The following is a 21,001-nucleotide window of genomic DNA, read 5'->3' on the forward strand; positions in this document are numbered from 1 at the left end:
TAGATTGGTGCCTCACACGGTCGTGGGGCCCAAATTAGAGGCTCGTGCGGCGAAGCTGGCGTTCTTCCCTTCGTCCCTGATGTCGTGCAAGGTGGTGAAGCAGGAGGCGACGACACTTCTATTGATGGAGTCATTCCCGCACTGCAAGAATCTGGATCATGTTGAGGTTCTCCAGTTCCTGAACCGTTGCAGCACGTGTATGTGTGTTGCTCTACTTGCACGGGCACATGGGAGAAGAGAGGTTGGACAGAAGGGGTGGGTGGGGGAAGAAGAGAAAAGAAGAGGGCTGGAGGGGGTGAGTGGGGAAAGCGGAGAGGGTCAAAGCGAAGAGGGTGGGTGGGGGAAGAAGAAAGGGGTGGGGAAGGAAAAAGAGAAAAAAAGAAAGAAGAAAAACCGAAGAAACAATACAAAAGCTATTTTTATAACTTGTCAATTTTTTTTAACGATACTATAGCTTGCCATTTTTTTAACACTATTGTACCTTGCCAATTTTTTTTACATTATTTTATCTTTTTAATTTTTTAACGTTACTTTAGCATGTTATTTTTTAAAAAAAATTACAATGAACTTTTGTAAAAATTGGGTCCTATAGGAAGCAATTTGCACACCGTTTTCACATTCTCATTCTTATTCCCATTGTCATTCTTAGATTCTCCAATTCCAATTTAAATCTTATTTTATTTGTTCCTTGCCATATGGATCCAAATCATTGTAGTTGTGCACAAACTCCTTCAAATGAAGAAGTTACTACACAATTTTCCATTCAAAATGAATTAGAAAATATTACAGTAGAGGAAGGACAGAGTTCTACAAGGAAGAAAAAGGGCACACAAATATTTTTTTCAATTGAAGAAGATAAACTTCTCATTAGTTTGTGACTTAATGTCTCACTCGATTCAATCATCGATGATGGTAAAAAATTAGATCCATTGTGGCAATCTAAGTGATAGATCCATCAATCAACTGAAATCCCGATGACCAAAAATTCACTATGTCGTTCAAAAGTTCAATGGTTGTTACAAGCAAGCTACTGCTTTGAAGAAAAGTGGTTACACGGAGAATGATGTGATGGGTAACAAATGTGCTACTTGGAAGGATGACAAAAAAAATGGATTTCGCATTAGAGCATGCATGGTGGTTGTTAAAAGATTAACTTAGATGGTTAGAACAATGCAAAGAAGTTCCTTCAAAAAGAACAAAGTTGAATGAAAATTGGAATTACTCATTGTCATCTAATATGGAAACACCGATTGATGTTTCTGAAAGTGACATTCCTACACCACTGGCTCGCCCAATGGGACAAAAGGCAACCAAAAGGAAGGTCAAAGTTATAGGAGCATCTTCTTCTACACTGCTTGTGAACTTGTTTAGCATTGAAAAAGAAATGAAGGAAAGAAATGTTGTCCAAAAACAAATAACAAAGGTAGTGGAGTTAGATAATGTCGTGAAGATGTACGATATTCTTACGAAAGAAAAGTCTAACATGATTGAAGATCAACACAAGCAATACGAAATCACTTGTAAATATATTTTAAAGGTTAGTAGTTAGTGTTTATGCCTTAAGTTATCGTTAATTAGTTGTATGTTTATGTTTGTTTTTAATTAGTTTTTTTATTAGTTTAGTTGTTTTTTTTGTGTTAAGTTATTAGTGATTATGTTGTAACATATTTTCAATTAGATGAATGATGAAGTTTGTTTTTAATTATGTAAGTTATTTGTTAATGCGTAACTTTTAAGCCGTCATAAAAATTAGCCATTATAAAAACTAATCGTTATGAAAAATAGTCGTTAAAAACAAGCCGTTATTAAAATTAGTCGTTATAAAAATTAATCATTGTTGATGATGCTATTTAATTGTTTAGTTTCCTTTCGTTCATGCACATACCTTCTTCTTCAAAATTCTTGTGTTTTTTTCTATCCCCACTCAGTCATAAAATGGCTCGAAACTCTGGCTTCGATAGAGTTTGGCAACAAATTGTTGATGAAGCACTTGAAGACAACATTGTTGAAGAAATCATGAGATATTTATGCCAGTTGCAACAACAAGCAAATAGTAGCAGTCGGCCCAAATGGACAAGAAGAAACATAAACCAGAACCGTGAAGACGGACATAGTCTCTTAATGAATGACTATTTCTCTGAAAATTGCATATATGCATAGAGTCAATTTCAATGGAGGTTCCAAATGCGAAAACAGTTGTTCCTTCGAATTATAAAAGGGGTCTTTCACCTTTGCAGAAGTGTGTTAGAGATAGGGAATCATCTTTTTCAAAGTGCATTGCAGTAATTTGTATATTGACATATGGATCACCTGTCGATAGCGTGGATGAGTATGTCAAAATCGACAAAAGCTTTGCAGTTGAATGCTTATAAGCTTTTATGAAGGGGGTGAACGGGATATTTGGAAATGAGTATCTGAGAAAGCCTAACAACAATGACATCAATTGCCTAATGCAAATTGGGGAGGCACGTGGGTTTCTAGGTATGTTGGCTTCTATTGATTGCATGCATTGTGAATGGAAAAATTGTCCAGTTACACGGCAAAGGCAATTCATAGAGATAAACATCGGAAATCCACATTAATACTTGAGGTTGTCGCATAAGAAGACTTGTGGATTTGACATGCCTATTTTGGAGTTGCAAGTTCAAACAATGACATTAATGTGTTAAATCAATCTCCCGTGTTTAATGACGTTATGCAAGGTCGAGTTCCTCCATTATAATTTACAATTAATGGAATTGAACCACACACAATATGGGGTACTATCTTGTAGATGACATTTATTCGGATTGGGCCACATTAGTGAAGACCATCCTCATGCCACACAGGAGAGAAAATAAAGTTATTTACAAAATGTCAAGAAGTGACAAGAAAGGATATGGAGAGAGCACTTAGTGTGCTCAAATCTCGTTTCTGAATTATATGTGGTCCATCATGTAATTGACAAATAGGTACCATGAAGAACATAATCTTGATATGCATTATATTACATAACATGATTGTTGAAAACGAACGAGATACGTACAATGGTAACATTGATGTTGATTATGATCATATTGGCGAAGAGATTTCAAATATTGACGTATCTCATAGTGTTCATCTTGACTTTGTTGCATACCTGTAAACAAGATGTTATGAGCATACATGAGGAGTTTACCAACAACTTCAAGCAAATTTGGTAGAATATATTTGGGAACGTTTTGGTCACAATAAAGAAGAAATTTAATTTTTGTTGTTCAATGTCGATGTTTGTATTTTTTTCGATCAATTTTATGTATTATCTTAAGTTTAAATTATATTAATAAATAAATATTTTAATTATTAATAAATTTTGTATTTTCATTATAAATTTTTTCAAAATTAAAAAGATATAATTAATTATTTTAAAATAAATTGTAAATAAATATTAAAAGGTGGATCTCTCGTGAGATCTAAAAAAATAATTTAAGATCTCAAAATAAAATCTACTATTAAAATAAAGAATTTAAGAAATCTGAAAATAATATATAATACTCCAAGATTCACCAAAAATGTGATTAAGATCTTAAAATGAGATCTCCTATTAAAAATACTCTAAATACTTCCTCTCTTTATCTGATTTGGTATGGGTAGGTGGAGAAGAAAGTATACATTGTAAAAGCAATCCCCACTTGGCATGGTGAATGAATGATTAACTTTTAGCATTATATATGAGGGGATGATTGAGTTAATATACCAAATTTATTATTATACGTTAAATTAGAATATTCTTCGGAGTGATTAAATAGTGTTGAGATACTTACTCATCGATCAATATTTTATATGTACAATAGAAATGAAGGTTTAAATTCGTGTAATATTTTAACATTAATCTCATACTGTCTTCCAATTTTTATGAATAAAAAATGTATAATATTTTAACATTAATCTGAATTTACATTCGTATAATATTGAAACATCTAAAAAAATCCCAACGATGTTATTTTTTATACCATTATTGGTGTTCAAATTTTGTTTATTGAATTTATAAAAAAGAATTATGTTAATTGAATTTGTGTTATTTTTTAGGTCTACTTTGTGGGCAAGGTTGGTCTAATGATAAATGATGCTTAAAATAAATTTTAAGAAAAAAGTTATTAATTTAAATAAAAAAATATATTGAGTCTTTTTTCTTAACATATGTGATCATTTGATCAACATATTAGATCTTTTTTATTTTATAAAACCTAAAAAACAAATAATTTTTTTTGTTAATGACTTTAAAACTTAAGCTCCAACCAGTTTGCAGGTCTTTAAACTTTTACTAAATTTTTAATTAAGTTCCTGCTGGTGCTAGGTCCAATAGAGGCCTAATTAAAAAAAAATAGAAGTTTAGTGACATAATTGAAACCAAAATTAGTTAAGGGCCTATTTAAAAAGACAAATAATTCAAGTATCTAATTAAAAAAAATACCAACCTTTGCATTCCAGTATTTCACTATTCTCACTTTTGCACGTTTTATGTTCAATATGATTAGGTTCTTCAATCAATTTAGAACTGACGGGGTGAAAATACTAATTTTTTAATTAGTTCTTTGAATAATTTTTCATTTTTAATAGATTTTAATTAAGTCTCACAAAGACCTAATTAAAAATTAAATATAAACTCAGTGATCCAATTTTTAAAAAATTTAATGTGGGTGTTACATGCGATGATTAAAGTTTTTTCAACTGATAATTTTATTTTGCATGATAATTTCTGACGGTGTAATAGTTTCAGTTTTATTTTCTTTTATTGGTTTAAATATTATGTGAAAAATAGTTGTGATAATATCATAATTTTAAAATCAGTTAAACATTGCATAAACACTACAAATAAAACACATTCCTCTATAAATAACTTTTATTAAATATTTAATAATTGATAACTTATCAAATGTTGCATAACATGAAAAATAAGCTAGTGACAATAAACATCCCTTTCCAAAAGTCAAGTTATCAATAATGAGGACAACTCATGCTTTTCAAATTTCAATAATTGGTCCACAAGATTACCAATAAAACCCCGGGCATACTCCGTACTAAGTTTGCCACAGGCCCACAGTAGTCAGTACTCAGTAGTAGTACTATCTAATTTCCCTTCTTTAATATTTACGGACTAACTTATGTCTTTTTTTTAGGAAGGACTAACTTATAGTTATCTTAGTAACATGACAAAATTATGAAATTTATATTGTGTAGGAGTGCTTGATATTTTTCCAAATTTAGTTTTCAATATTTGTTGTTTAATTTTTTAATATGTTTTTAAGTCCCTCAAACATGAAAAAATTTAAATTTATTTTTTCACCTCAAATATATTTAATTTTTTGATATAAAATTTATTTTTTTAGTCCTTCAAATTAAAAATTATTTTTTTAGTCTCTCAAACTTGAAAAATGTTTTGTTTAGTCATTTTTTTAGATCTCATTAGTATGTGTCAAACAAGGAATTATGAATATGCAATTTGTGACAGTTTTTACTTAAATATATTTTTTGACGATAAAAAATCACTGTAAATTAGAATCAATAACCAAATCACTAGAAAATACTCCACGTTGAACATTTAACCAAATCCATGGCTATTCAACATTTAAAGCAACACACACCAAATGAACAAAAATAATTAGCCTCCCTGGGAGTGTGAATGTGAGTGTTCCACTCCTTAATCCTCTCCGCAACAAAAAACACGGTTTTCCCCACCTTGTCCCTTGCACACTTGACTTTGGAGCATTCCAACAAACACCCCGCAGAGCATGGTGGCTTAAATGGTGATGACGTCAGGAGGGTCAAAGAAAAGGGATTGGTCAGAGGGATGGTTATTTTGACTTTGGAGAAGGTCCTCGTTGGCATACCATGCATTCATAAGAAGGTTTAAGGAGAGCTCCACTAGCTTGATCACACTTACCATGTCGTCAACGTTGCCGTTTGATGACGTGTGGTGGTCAAGGTTGTCATCGCCCATGTAACCTGAGACAATGAAGGGGAACACTGAAACTATTTTTTGGAGTTTCCAACCCAAGTGTAAGGCAACATGTAACTCACTTCCAATGTGAAAGTGAATTAATGAAAGCCACATATGGCGCGACATAAGTTTTTCATGATGACATCATTTGCTATTTGTGTGGTTCATGTTTTTCTTAATGAGTTGAAATCAATTGAAGGAATGGATCTAAATTCTTATTTTAAACTTGCCTGGGGTTGAAAGGAAGAGATCCTTTTCTAAGAGACATTTTGTTTTCCAAATGGATGCTTGTTTTTTCCTCTATTGGAAATTGGACCTTTATAATTTTCTTGAAGAGGTTATTCTTGAGATTTTGGGGAGCATTTTAACTCTTTTTTTACTTGACTTATTCTAGAGGCTTAAAAGTGTCACAAATTACAAATTTCATATTCCTTCTTTGGAACATACTAATGGCATATGGGAAAAAGGACTAAAAAAATATTTTTCATGTTTGAAGGACTAAAAAAAGTTTTTAATTTTAAAAACTAAAAAAGATAAATCATATATTTGAGGGACTAATAATATATTTAAACTAATATAAAATAATTGATCATTTTTCATTGTAATTTCCTAATAGCAAACATCTCCTAGAAAACATAAGGCAATTGACGGGAGCTATGCTACAAGAAGTGCGAAGGTTTAGATTCGGGATATGCTAGGTGCACCCAACAACATTGCTGGTGCACCCAACAATTTTTTGAATGGGCAAAATTGCCCTTGTGCCAATCTGTTTCGAAAGAAAGTTCTTCCGGAATAAGAAGCTGTTCATTCGGAAGAAGGTTCTTCCGAAAGGTGTGTTTTTTATAGGAAAATTTTTCTAAAAAAATTAATGGCCAAGGCTCAAACCCAAGATTTTGGGGTTATTATCACAATGCTTTAACCAACTAAGCTAATAAATCAATTACGTTATAAAATAAATAATATTAGTATACATAAATTATTACTATACATAATTATCACTAACATTTTTAATGCATATTTAATGCGCATGTAAATTTGAATAATAAATTTTGTGACAATTGAATTTAATTTAAATCATACAAATTATATAATCCGTATATTTTTTAAAAAATAAAAAATATTTACTATCACAACATTTTACATGTAATCCGTATATTATTTATTTAATAACAACGTGAATTAAATATGCATTAAATTTTATAATAATAACTCGAATTAAAAAAATATTTAATGCATATTTAATGACAATTTTGCCCCTGTCTCGTTTTTCTTTAAATTTACTCTGCTTGCTTCCGGTTTTACGTTTCCTTTGTTTCACTTTCACTTTTGTCTATGTGCTGAGTGGTTTTTGCAAGTTTGTTGGAAGTAGTTGTTCGGTGAAGGTTAAATATTGGTGGTTTCTATCGTAGTTGTTCTTCTTATTTCGTCGGAGGTACGCATTTTATGGTTTTTTTTTGTGTTCATCTATTACAGAAGCAATAAAATGTTGAGGAAGGTTATCCAGTAAAAACTTCTTCCGTAAACTTATTCCGGAAGAAGTTCCTTCTACTGGAAGAAGCACTTTCGGAAACGTGAAGTTCTTCCGTAATAAGGTGTGTCAGCTTCCGGAAGAACTTCTTCCGGAAGTGCTTCTTCCGAAAACTGCATTTTTTTAATTTTTTTAGAATTGTGTTTTTAAATTTGTGAAAAAATTAATATATATGAATATTATAATTTATAATATTTGTATTTCATATTTTTGAAATTATGGATAATTGGTTTAATTAGGTATAATAATTTAGGTATATTATTAAATGATTTAGGTAAAATAATTGTATTTTGTTGTAGTAGTAAAATGTTTTATTAGTTGTTAGTTATAGTGTTAACTTTAGTTTAAGTAAATAATTTAGTTTTAATTTAGTTTTAAATTTTGTATTACTTGTGTATGATGCATAATTTAATAATATGTCGTTAAGATGGAGGAAGATCAATGGACGTATGACTATACGATGTCACAAGAAGTTCATATGGATTATGATAATGAAGAAGAATGTGGTGTGAATGAACCACATGCTGATTGTTCAAATGCTTTTAATACCTGTCAGGTAATCATGTTCATTAGTTTGAGTCATTTGATTGAACGTATGTTTCGTATAAAAATTAATATGTCGGAGTTGCGTTGTAGGTCTTTGCTACTTGAGATGATGTTTTGCAGTGGGCTCGAACAATTGCCCATGAAAACGAATTTGTTGCAGTGATTATGATGTCTGACACAGATACTGGTAGCAGAGGAAGAAGTTCATTTGTGTTAATTGGGTGTGAAAGGAGTGGTCTGTACAAGTGTAGGAATAAAGAATTCGTTAGAAGAGACACTGGGAGTAGAAAATGTGGTTGTCCCTTCAGGCTTCGTGGGAAACCAGTGCATGGAGGGGAAGGTTGGATGGTGAAGTTGATCTGTGGGATTCACAATCATGAATTGACCAAGTCCTTAGTTGGACATCCATACGCTGGGCGATTGACTAAAGATGAAAAGAAAATTATTGCTGATATGACAAAGTCGATGGTGAAACCAAAAAACATGTTGCTAACGTTGAAGGAGCACAATGCCAACAGTTGCACCACGATCAAGCAAATTTACAATGCAAGAAGTGCATATCGTTCTTCAATAAGAGGAGCTGATACCGAAATGCAACATCTGATGAAGTTTCTCGAACGTGATCAATACATTCATTGGCATAGATTGAAGGATGAAGTTGTGGTGCATGATCTGTTTTAGTGTCACCTAGATGCAGTAAAGTTATGCAATGCATGTCATCTGATGTTTTTTATAGATAGTACCTACAAAACAAATAAGTACAGACTCCCACTACTTGACTTTGTTGGGGTGACACCAACGGCGATGACATTCTCTGCTGGGTTTGCATATCTGGAGGGTGAGCGTGTTAATAATATTGGATGGGCTTTGGAACGATTTCGAGGTCTATTTTTAAGAAACGATCGTCTCCCTGTTGTTATTGTCACTGACAGAGACCAAGCACTGATGAATGCAATGAAAAATGTGTTCCCGAAGTGTACAAACTTGTTGTGCAGGTTTCACATCGATAAGAATGTCAAGGCAAAGTGCAAATGTTTAATCGGTCAAAAAAATGTCTGGGACTATGTGATGGATAACTGGGGTACTTTGGTTAATTGTCCGTCCAAACAACAATTCGCTGAGTCCCTTCAGAAGTTTCAAATTGCTTGTTCACCTTGGTCAATGTTCGTTGACTATGTTAACGACACATGGATTATCCCCCATAAGGAAAAATTTATTACAACCTGGACGAATAAGGTCATGCACCTAGGCAACACAACAACAAACAGGTATTAAAATCTTATTTTTTTATAGTAAGGATTATTAATAAATGGTATTTAATTGTTGTATATTTTTCATGTTTGTTGTGTATTTTAAATGTAGGGTTGAATCAGCTCATTGGGCTCTAAAAATAGTATTACAAAATAGCCTTGGAAACCTGTGTAGTGTTTGGGATGCCATGAACAACATGATCACGCTGCAACACGTTGAAATTAAAGCATCCTTTGAAACCAGTACAAATGTGGTTGGACATGTATTTAAAAAAACATTATACAAGAGGCTTGTTGGAATGGTTTCAAGGAACGCTTTAAATGAGATTGCTGCCGAGGTTGAGCGTCTATGTTATCTCGGCAACGATCCCTCTTCTTGTGGTTGTGTGATGAGAAGCACGATCGGTCTTCCTTGTGCATGTGACCTTTCTAGGTATACTGCTGACAACATCCCAGTGGATTCAGTCCATATGTTCTGGAGGAGACTTTGCTTTTCAGACCAAGGGTTATGTGAGGCCGAAGTCAACATCAAGGAAGAGATTGAGACCATATCTAAAAGATTTGAGGAACTTGATGTGTGTGGCAAACTAACTCTCAAGAGTAAACTTCAAGATATTGCATAACCTGATCATAACTTTATGTGCCCTACTCCGTCAAAGGTCAACACTAAAGGTGCATCGAAGAAACCGATGAAAAGAAGTCAAAGATCCACAAAGCGTGATTAGTCTTACTGAGAGTATGTTGATGTTTTTCATTCTGTTCAAAGCAGCAACTCTTCAGTGAAACATAGTGCATCATCTTCTGAACTGCCGAAGCCAACAAGGATCATCCCGATGTTGGATCAATTTGCACCATTTATACAAGGTTTCATTCACAACATTGTGGATGTGAAAGCGGACAGTAATTGTGGATATCGGTTCATTACCGCTTTATTAGGTATGGGGGAAGATTCTTGACCGTTGGTGCCAACGAATTGATTAAAGAACTTGGCAGATGGTCGCATGACTACACCAACCTCTTCGGTGACACAGAGAGATTTGAACAATTAAGGCTGTCCCTACTTGTTGATGGATTTTCCAAGGTATGTTTTTAGGTTATTTTTTTAAAGAACAAACTTTAAATAACTTAGGTGTGTATGTTTGCTTGATTCAGGTTAGTGTGGACAAGTGGATGGATATAACGGAGATGGGATATGTCATTGCATCACGGTAAAACATAATCCTTATGTCGTTGTCCCGACAACAAAGCATGACATTTTTTCCTCTTAGAAGTCAACCACCACCCGATTCTTCTGTGCACCGCATGATATGTGTCGGTCACGTGTTTGGAAATCATTTTGTTCAGGTATATTGAAGGTAGTTAGTCTAAGAATTATGCAATCACTTCCCTGGTTCATTTGAGTTAATAATGTTTGTTCACGCACAATAGGTTTATTTGAAAGACCATTGTCCTTTACCGCCTCTAGCGTTGTTGTGGTCAACAAATTGTTATTCTCAGGCAAAGCAGTGGCCAACTCCATATATTAGTAGAATGCAGCAGTACACAAGCATGGTGTCATTCAAAAGAGACTATGTCGACCTAAATGAAAACTGAACATGCATTGTTTATCTAATTGTATTCATTATACGATATAATTTGTTGTAAGCCATTAAAGGATAATTATTAAGTACTCGTTGCATTAAGAAAAAAATTAGTTGGTGCAACCAAAATCAATTACGCATATACGATACATCGTTGTCATAATTGACAACACATAATGATATGCATGTGTATTACAGTTTGAGCGTGACACGACATTGACTGACTTGACAACACATTCTGATGCACAACATTGGTTTAGTAGGAAACATAAACACGAAACATGTTCACGCGTGTTCTTTTGTAAAAAAAAGTGAAGCAATCTGTCGGTGAGAACCATGTATATATATGAGACACGACAAACGCTAATAAATCACACATTATCTTGCTTTCACATACTCTCCCAATTGGTACACAAAGTATGGCATTTTTAGGAGAAATTAGTAGTCAGACGATTGTCAACTCAAGGTTGAGTTTCATTTTTCCAAATGGATCGATTATTTACAATGATAGTGGGGTTTACTTTCAAACTTCCACTCCGGTGCCCATTCGAGTACCAAACAGCTGTGATTTTGCAAGCCTAAAAACCAGAATACACAATAATACCCTTAAGCTTAACCGACAAACAATTTTTGGATGAAATTCACTACCGCCAGCCATTCACCCATACAGGTAACCAAATTCATTTTCAATGTATGCAATTGATAAATGATGACGATGTCAACACAATGTTAATGTGTAATGATCAATTTTCGTGTGTTGGTCCGATTGAGTTATTATGCACCGTTGGAAGAACACCAGATGAAGTAATAAACTTACTTGAACGCACTACGACCCCTACTCATGACGCGCTCTTGTATTACAACGGGAGATGGAACATGCCACCCCAGAACAAATTTGTAGGATGCGCGTTCATAGGAAAAAATCCAAAGAAATTTGAAATTCCTTCAGGATGTATCCTTGATGAACTGAAGGATTTGATAAAACAAGTTGCACCTAAAGGGATTCCCCCTCATGGAATTCACGAATCACAAGCGGTAAGAAGATTGTTTTTTCGGCAACCAGAACGTTTTGAGTATTCAGATAAAGTTGTAAAATATGAAATTAATGAGCTGAAAACCAACGATGAAGTGCTGAAGGTATTAGTACAACCTAACTACTAGAAAAAATATGGGCCAATAGAAATTTTAGTTGTTTTTACTAAACATGGTATGGAATTTGAAGACGATGTGGATGCCACGTCGCTAAACGACTGAATGCAACGTTTCTTTTTTTTGTTTCTCATGTAACTTTTATCTGTTTGTTTACAGCGTGTTTGAATTCCATAATAAAATTGAATGTGTTGTTTGAATGGTCCAAATATAATTTATTTTTATTGTTCCACCTTCAGACCTTAAGCATACTTTGAAGGGTGAAAATCCTGTTTTTTTTTTTTTTAATTTCATGCTTGTTTTTTGAGGTGTTATTCGGTGGAACCTGCTGACGATATTATTTTATTTGGCTTCTTTGATGTCCAAACATGAGAAACAGCGCCCCACAAATATCTTAGGCGACTCAAGCATAATTTTAAAAAACCCCCGAACATGGGTACTTGAACATGTTTGAAGGCTCAAAATCTTATTTTTTAATTTTTTTTTAATTTTGATCTTCTTACTTTAAAACATAAACATTTAGTTATCTTATTTTTAAAAATTTATAATTTTAATCTCATTCTTATGAAGGAAAGTCATGATTTTCGAAATCGGAATCAGAACGTCAGTTAATCAAAATCGGAATCAAAATCAGAATCGGAATCGGTGTGTCATATAGAGTGCAAAAAAGTAAACTATATTAAACAAAAAAGTGTAACAAATACAAAAAATGATGTCAACTACAAAACATAAAAAACATCATCAATGCTCTGTGCACCGTCTTTGTAGAGCCCTAACACTTTCATCTGCGCTGGCACCCCCCTGGCGATCCTCAGGCAATCTTGCATGATATCATGTAACTCTATCCCTGCAATGACCATCCTAAGGTTGAGCACACATTCTAACCTTTCTGCGATCATCTTATAGCCTTCGTATTCATCCTGTGACAGTCATAAAAAAAATTTATTACAAAATTTAAAATAAATAACAATTCATCAAATATTAAATACGCAAATAATCTTACCGTTGCATGTTGAGGGGGGTCAAATGCCACTGGAACCTGTGGGATGTCCGGCTGCATGTAGTCCTCATGGTCTGGGGCAGGTGCATGTCTGGGCTGGTCACCTGCCTGGGTCGGTATCATGAATGGGTGAGATTTCTGGAAAAACCACTCCATGTAATCCGCAGATACCTGCCCAAGCACTACACAAAGCTCACCCACAGCTACTACGTGGTTCGAGAAATGCATCCACCTGTCATCTATATCATCATATGACAACGAAGCGCTAACAGGTGGCAGAGGGATGCTCTGAATGTACCCAAACTAGCGTAGCACCCTCTCCGGTCGAACTGTGACCATCAAAGGACCTCATCTCAACTGACCCTGGAACGATGAAATCAGCTCAAACCCCCTAACCCCTCGATGGTCACTGTAAGGCAACCAGCACACGTCTGTGACTGTCAAAGCATCAGAACATGCCCGGTGCGGCGCTCCTGTAATTCCCTTCATATAAGCCTTCATCGTCAGCCACCGGGAGGCACGAGGGGACGCCTCCTCGTATGCATCATCGGTGACGCACTGATGAATACTCGAAAAGTGCTCATAGATCCAGCACTACAAAAAAAAAATAGGTTACCATAACATAAAAACATGTTTACATCATAATCCAATGTAACATATTACGAACACAAAATTTACCTGTAAGAAAGTAAGGTACCCCCCAATCTGCCGTGTCGTGGTCCTAGAAGCTTCATCTAACTGGTCATACATATGAACCAGGGCCGCAGCTCCCCAGGCATAGCCCCTACTCTGACCCAGGTCACGAAAAGCCTTTAGATGCACCACATGAACATATGTTGCACTCTTGTTAGAAAAAACAGTGCAACCGACCAGGTGCAGGAGATAAGTACGAGCTGCTACAATCCATCGTCGTGTCTGGCATCTCATCTCATAGATCTTCTGAACTCATGAGAGGCGTACATATGCCCCGCGCGTTCGTACTGTCTCGGCTCTACCCTCCTCACCGAACACCTCAAGAAACTCCATCAACAAAAATACTGTCTCGTCCACGGAAAGAGCCTCGAAGCTGTGGAAGGCGCCACTGATAGGGCGATGGAGGAGTGATGACACATCATCTAGTGTGATCATCAACTCTCCTACTGGAAGGTGGAAGGTGCTGGTCTCCTTGTGCCACTTCTCCACAAATGCGGATATAAGTCCAGGATCGCCGGTTACAATTGAACACCCGATCAATGGACTTAATCCTGTGGCGACAACCAGCCCTTCAATCTCAGGCACTGGCCTCCCAATTAATGCCACCTTCCTCCCGTGCGACACCAACTTCAACTCAGGACGCTCCTGAATTGAAGTACAAATCATTCCAAATACACAAATATCAAAAAAAAATTTATGACAAACAAATCAAGAAGAAAAAATTAACAAATTATAATACCTGTTTAGTCCAAATGGCATGTGCGACATGCTCTACAAATGAAGTCAGAACTGATGGGTCACGGGGCCCACCAGGGAATCTCTCATCAGCATGTGACCCTTCAGCACCATCACGACCTAAGTCCTCTGCAACAGTCGCATCTACGTCCGCAGTCATCTGAGGCGCATCTTCACTCATCTAAGGAACATCGTCAGCCATATGAGGGACAACCTCAGTCATCTGAGGAACATCCTAAGTCACCTAAGGAACACCCTCATCAATCGCAATATGTACCCGTTGCCTACGGGCTGATGTAGTAGGCCTACGCCTTCGGGGAACATCAACTGCATCATGCTCATCCTGTCTACCTCGCCCTATAACCCTAGCTAAAGCACGACCTAAACCTCGTGTTCTAACCATGATCTGCAAATCATGAAGAACACATATTTTTTTTGGGTCAAATAAACTATTCATATAATTAAAAGCCTACATATATTTACATAAATCTTCAGCCTTACATTATAAACCCTAATCACACTACCCTAAGCATTGTTGACTACCTTAAACTAAACCCTATACACTCAACCACTAAACAAAAATATAAAAAAAAATATAATAAACAAAAATTTAACCTAATATATAATATTTTAAGTAATTTTTTTGCATACCACCATGCAAGCATAAATATTTCTATCATTAAACATACACAACTTAATTTATAAAAAAAAAATAACAACTTCATTCATTAAAAAAATAAAAAAAAAACTAATTTAAAAAAAATTCTTGTTTTCGGAAGAACTTCCGGTAGAACATTTTGTTCATCCGGTAGAATGTTCTTCCAGAAACCTTTCCGGAAGAAGTTCTTCCGGAAGTGTCTCAGGAAGAACCTTCTTCCAATAGAATATTTTGTTCATCCGGAAGGAGATTCTTCTAGAAACATTTCCGAAAGAACTTCTTCCAGAATGTTCAGTTTCTTATTACGGAAGAAGTTCTTCCGGAGAACCATCCGAAAGAACTTGTTCCGGACAACCAAACCGTTACAGGTTCCAAATGAGTCTTCTACCCTAGAGTTCACTTCGTCTTCTACCCTAAATCCAACTTCTCCTAAACTAAATAAACAACCTAGGAGGGGAGGGGAGGGGAGATACTAACCTTGAGGCGGAAACGCAACAATGACACCACAAGAAGCTTCGAAGACGAACGAAAATGGCAGCCAGAGGGAAGAGACGCGTGGAGGAAGAAGGAAAAGAATAAAAGCAAGAAGGCGGGAAGGTGGGGACTGCTGGGTGCACTTCATTCTTAAAATTTTAAACAAGGACAATTTTATCCATTCACATAATTGCTGGGTGCACCAGCAATGTTGCGGGTGCACCTAGCATGTCCGCATGTCCCTTTAGATTCGTTGTTCAGCCCATAATTATATGTGCATGTTGACCAGGTTAAAGAGACTTTCTTGATTACATTTAGGGCTTGAAGCCCATAGTTACAGTGTAATGGAGGACATTACTTTCTATTTCGGGCTTCAAAAATACTTGTATATATCTAGACAATCCTTTTATGATAATTTTTTTAGTTAAGCTTTTATGGTAATGTTCTTGTTGTAAAAAATCCGATATTTGTGGGGTTCGTTAGCACCTAAGTTTCTTGGGCGGGCCTAAAAATAGGCTGGCTATTTTAGGCCACACCTAGATACTAAACACTTTCATAATCATTCAACTTGAAACGTCCATATATGAACGATATTCATTTCACCAAGGCAAAGATCATAGTTATTATTTTTATTCCATAGGTCAAATTCATCGCATCCATTCGTATGCGATCAGTTTATTGGTGGTCGAGCAGCATCGATGTGTTTGGGTTACTGATTTTTTCGGCAAAAGTTTTATTTTTTAGACCAATATTTTGCTAGCTTTGGACCAAGCTAAACTTGTTTCCTAACACACATCGAGGGAAATGTATCGATATCACAGATAAAGCTATTTGTTCATTACAAAAAGCGTCACTTATACTAATGGAAATGTATTAGGAATCGAAGTAAACAATATAATATCAATTTCATATGGCAAATAAATATTATTTTTTAGTACGATACTTTTCTTTTTATCATACTAAATTTGTTATATGGTTTTTTAATACTATATTAATTATTAATGCTGTTGATTAATTTTATTGATAATTAACTTTTATTTGAAAATCAAACGAATAAATAAGGTCTATTCTCTTAATCATTTTTTTTATTTTCTAAAAATTATTTAAAATTTTATTTATTCAAAATCAACTACACTATAACCATAACCAATGACACACTAATATTATTTTTTTTCACAGAATTTTTTATTTATTAATAACATGATGTGATTTATCTCACTAGATGTGACAATAAGTCCCAACTCAACATAAGTGCCTCATATTACAAAAGAACCCAACATTATATTACCTAGATAGCAGTTATGGTGGTTCCAATGACATTTGGTATACCAATATAATAATGTAGCAAGAGTTTACAATGTTTGAAATTTTACTATGATAAAGTTTATACCAACCAAATTGAACCTAACCATTAATAGTTTTTGGTATATAATTTTTTTTATAGTGGTTAACTAAAATTTGAACGTATTTTATTTAAATCTCAATTCAAATTCATATGCTTGTGGGAGTTTTTTTTCTTTTTTTTTTTTACAAATCAAAAATATATTTATTAAAAAGTAATATTATTCAAACGGGATTTTAATCACTATGAATAATAAAACATGTTTAAAACTTAAACTTGAAACTATGAGTTAAATTAAAATAACTACACACCTATTCATTTACGTGTTTAGTTGTATCAGAGTTCTGCAACCAATCCAGTCATTACAATAGCTTTTGAATGAAAATAATAAAGCTCACATGCTTATGCTTCTTTTTTCCTCAGACAAGTGAATTTTTTTTTTTTTTTACTTTTTTGAACAGTTTTTCAGAACAGTTGTAAAAATATCCGATTAAAAAAAAGTACAACGACATTTTTATAAATAAAGTCAAAGTTTTTAAAATATCATAAAAAACCATTATAAAAATGATCTTTTAGAATAATGATTTTAATTTAAACAGTTCTAAAATTTTTTATTTAGAACAATTGTAAATTAAATGACACTTAAAGATTAACTTTTTAAATCCCTTGTACTTACAACTGTTGTGTAAAAACTCTGCTCCACAAAACCCAGAACCCTCTCTAGCACTATCAGACTCCAAAACCCTCAAGCTCCCTCGCGACTTCAACATCGTTGCAGAACTCGTTGCCGCGCTTCTGAATCTTCCACGGCGGCGGCGTTTCCCTTTCTCCATGGCGGCGCGAGTCCACTCCTCCGCGGCAGCGGCTCCGCCTTCGTCCCTCAGCGAACGTCTGAATCAAATCCCTCTTAATAATAAACAAATTCGCATGGCCATCATAAGCAAAAGAGCGCGCACGCACAGGATTAGGGTTTCGAACGTAACGATTTTGGAGCTTCCATTTTGATTTTGACTTGCGCTCAATCAGGTACATTCGCTTCTCTTGCTGTAGCTCTTAATAATGCACAAATTCGCGTGGCTTTAATTTTCTTTTTTAATCTTGCGAAAGTGTAGTAGAATCAATTCCAGTTAGTTTTATTGATACTCCGTAAGATTAGCTAGGTTATTCTGCGTAGCAAATTGTTCAGTTGGAACCACTTGGTAGAGGTATGGTTCATATTAGACAACATATTCTCATGTTAAATTTCATAGTACAGGCTCTATATATCTTAGGGAGCAATAACATTGTTATTCATATCTCCAAAGAACCGAGATAATATGACATATCATAGTCTCCAATTAAATCTAGTTAAGGAGGGAAGGGCTTTGGAGTAGAATGTATTGCTCTTTAAACTGGCCTCTATTTTCCGGGCAACTCTCTGCATCTTAGTTAATTCATTTCTCCATAGATGTAATTGTGAAATGAGTGGATTAGTTGTTTGATAAATAGTTAATTATTCTTTAGATTTTTGGATCATTAGTTTGCATGATTTTAAGGGAATTATTAGCACTTTGAATTGCACATAGATATTGGTGTGTGTCCATAATGCAACTAAGGTGAATATGGTGGTTTTAAGTCCCAAAATTGAGTAAGCAATAGTGAAATATGTTATCTAGAATAGATTGAATTGGACTTGTCCTTATTATTCACTCCCAACTGATGAAGAATTGGTCCTTTGATTTTGCAAACAGGCAAGATTTGGCAAATTATGCAGAAGTATGCTTCAGGGAATTTGGTGACAGGCTTAAGCACTGGATTACATTAAACGAGCCAGTGCTATATAACTCCGGAGGTTATGAGATGCTCCAAGTGTTTTGCTAACTGCACTGCTGGTGATTCTACTACCGAACCCTATGTAGTTACACACCACCTCATTCTTGCTCATGTTGCAGTAGTAAAAGTATACAGGGAGAAGTTCCAGGTTAATGCAGTAATATTATTTTAAATATAACAGCATACAAAATTGGTTAGCATTTAAGACAAATCATGCAATATAAGGTCAGTACAGAATTAATTGACAGTGAATGATTTTTTAATAGGCTTCTCAGAAAGGTCAAATTGGGGTAACACTGAATTCTGCCTGGGTTGTGCCACTTGTTCAATCAAAAGAGGACAGAGAAGCTGCATATCGAGGTCTTGCTTTTATGTATGACTGGTAAGTGTCTTTGCCTCTTAGAAACACTCTATTTTCCACTTCATTTATAAGACATGAAGCTTCAATTGTGAAATGAGCAGAGAACCAGAGTAATTATCTTTTCCAAAATTTATAAGGTAGAGGCATTCATTTACATTAGTCTGGGAAAACAGAGCAGTGGTTCAATTGTGAAAAAGGAGAATCCCTTGGAAGGAGAAATCTTTCTCCTATTCTGTTCATTTTCATTTTTCAATCAAACAATAAAATCATTCTTCTCTTTTCTCTATTTCCTTTGCCTTATCCTAAAAGGAGTGGTTTTTAGATATCATATTTCTTTATTTTTTTCATATTTTATTTTAGTGGGAATAGGAATCCAGTATTAGTGCTTCTGTTTTATGGCTTCTTATTGCATTTTTTTTTCCATGCTTAGATCAGTGTAGTCAGAGGTGTGATGTTAAAGCGGTAAATGGTCAGAATGTTGAACACTATCTGTGATTTATAGTTCTGTCTTAAAGCATATTGTTTTGTTCTTATTCGATGTTAATTGTTAGTGAGAGGTCAATTTTGCTTTATAATGTCAATAGCATGTAGTATGATGTATTTAACCTTGAATAAGAAAAAACTATTTGAATTATTTTATTTCTAGTCACATGGGAAATGGGATGCCTGTGTCATTCTGTTTTAGGATTCTTATTGCTGTTATCATTTTGATAAATTATTAATATTGTGGCATTCACCCTGAACTCGTTTGTACTTTGGTTTGTGGATAGCTTGTATGGCCAGTATGGGTCTTTCTTAATCTTAGGTTGCTTGCCTTTCTTATGGATGCACTTACTTTAAGGGTCGTGCTTGCACGCAGATGCACTCATCAGACGGGCAGAAATATATCAGGATTACATGAAGCAGATCCCAATCCCAAATCATTGAGGCACTATGATCCCATTTACCTCATGGATGGGATTAAGCAGATCCATGAAGCAAATATACGGACAGCCTCTTAATTGCCTCGCAAATATTCTCCTCGAGCAATGGGGTCAGTTGAGAATTGGCAGTGAGGATGAATTAGCATCTTTGATGTATTATAAGTGTTCTCTGTTATTAACTTTCTTTTAAAATGTGTATAGAGGAGAAAGTTCTTTAGCTCTATTCTTTTTTGTCCAACTTAATTTGACTGTTCTGTTAATATAGTAATTTGCTTGTCGTGTTTGATAAATTGCAAATGGAGATGATCACCGTGTAATAAACTTCCTTATAAAGTTTCAATGGTTTGTTTTTTATTAAAAAAAATTAACCCATCCAGAAGATTAACTTTTCTGAATAATTATCTCAATCACCATTCTAAAAAGATATTTTTTAGAGCGGTTATTTAAACAAATAAATCTAAAACGACAATATTTTAGAACAGTTGCCATAAAAACCGTTCTAAAAATAATTTTTTAAAACGATTTTCAACTATTTTAAGAAATTATGACTTTTTATGAATATCCGTACAGTTGTTTTTAAAAGTTATTTTTAACCGTTCTAAAAAAAATCTTTACTTTAGTGGTGTCAACACTATTCTTTTATTGATGTTTTTTCTATAGTTTTTTAAGTTCTGCTTACTTGATATTTATACATGACATTTATGTTAACCCGAAACAGTAAGAGACCAATATTTACACTGAATAACGCCCCTCAGCCGCAGCACAACTTTGCAAAAATATCGTAAAAGGCTTCATATGTAATCCTCTGCATGTGATACATGAGACGCGGCATTACATCAGTTAATGACGCAGAAATAAATAGAAACAAAAACCAGTATATACTATAGCTCAATCATTATTGTCTGTTATTCGGATAGTGTCACGAAGGTTTGTTTGCTCTTTCCGTACCGCTTTCTCATTACCCCTGTAACTAATTTTAGCATTTAGGGTA

At 34.5% G+C, this 21,001-nt stretch overlaps 2 protein-coding genes across 3 annotated transcripts; one reads left to right on the forward strand and one right to left on the reverse strand.

The window, feature by feature from the left end:
* Positions 1 to 13,957: 13,957 nt before the first annotated feature.
* On the reverse strand, positions 13,958 to 14,621 carry LOC114410528 (protein MAIN-LIKE 1-like). The gene is made up of 2 exons (XM_028374513.1): positions 14,445 to 14,621; positions 13,958 to 14,350 (listed from the first exon to the last, which is right to left on the reverse strand). The coding sequence occupies exons 1-2, from the start codon at positions 14,619 to 14,621 to the stop codon at positions 13,958 to 13,960; spliced, it is 570 nt and encodes a 189-aa protein (XP_028230314.1).
* Positions 14,622 to 17,586: 2,965 nt separating this feature from the next.
* On the forward strand, positions 17,587 to 20,300 carry LOC114409296 (beta-glucosidase 13-like). 2 transcript variants are annotated; one of them, XR_003666018.1, is made up of 4 exons: positions 17,587 to 17,940; positions 18,645 to 18,874; positions 18,993 to 19,108; positions 19,947 to 20,300. XR_003666018.1 is itself a non-coding variant. In XM_028372703.1 (4 exons), the coding sequence occupies exons 2-4, from the start codon at positions 18,749 to 18,751 to the stop codon at positions 19,925 to 19,927; spliced, it is 312 nt and encodes a 103-aa protein (XP_028228504.1). In that variant the 5' UTR covers positions 17,587 to 17,940; positions 18,645 to 18,748; the 3' UTR covers positions 19,928 to 20,300. The 2 variants fall into 2 exon arrangements, 1 of the variants encoding a protein (XP_028228504.1); XM_028372703.1 differs by having other exon boundaries at positions 19,858 to 20,300.
* Positions 20,301 to 21,001: the final 701 nt, after the last annotated feature.

This window comes from Glycine soja, chromosome 4 (assembly GCF_004193775.1).
Source record: "Glycine soja cultivar W05 chromosome 4, ASM419377v2, whole genome shotgun sequence".
NCBI lineage: Eukaryota > Viridiplantae > Streptophyta > Magnoliopsida > Fabales > Fabaceae > Glycine > Glycine soja.

Coding starts and splice junctions, on each gene's coding strand:
- LOC114410528 (XM_028374513.1), bottom strand. CDS start 14,621: ATGAGTGAAGATGCGCCTCAGATGACTGCGGACGTAGATGCGACTGTT. Junction 14,351..14,444: donor ATGCCATTTGGACTAAACAG/GTATTATAATTT, acceptor ACTTCAATTCAG/GAGCGTCCTGAGTTGAAGTT.
- LOC114409296 (XM_028372703.1), top strand. CDS start 18,749: ATGAGATGCTCCAAGTGTTTTGCTAACTGCACTGCTGGTGATTCTACT. Junction 18,875..18,992: donor TATACAGGGAGAAGTTCCAG/GTTAATGCAGTA, acceptor ATTTTTTAATAG/GCTTCTCAGAAAGGTCAAAT. Junction 19,109..19,857: donor CTTGCTTTTATGTATGACTG/GTAAGTGTCTTT, acceptor GTTTGTGGATAG/CTTGTATGGCCAGTATGGGT.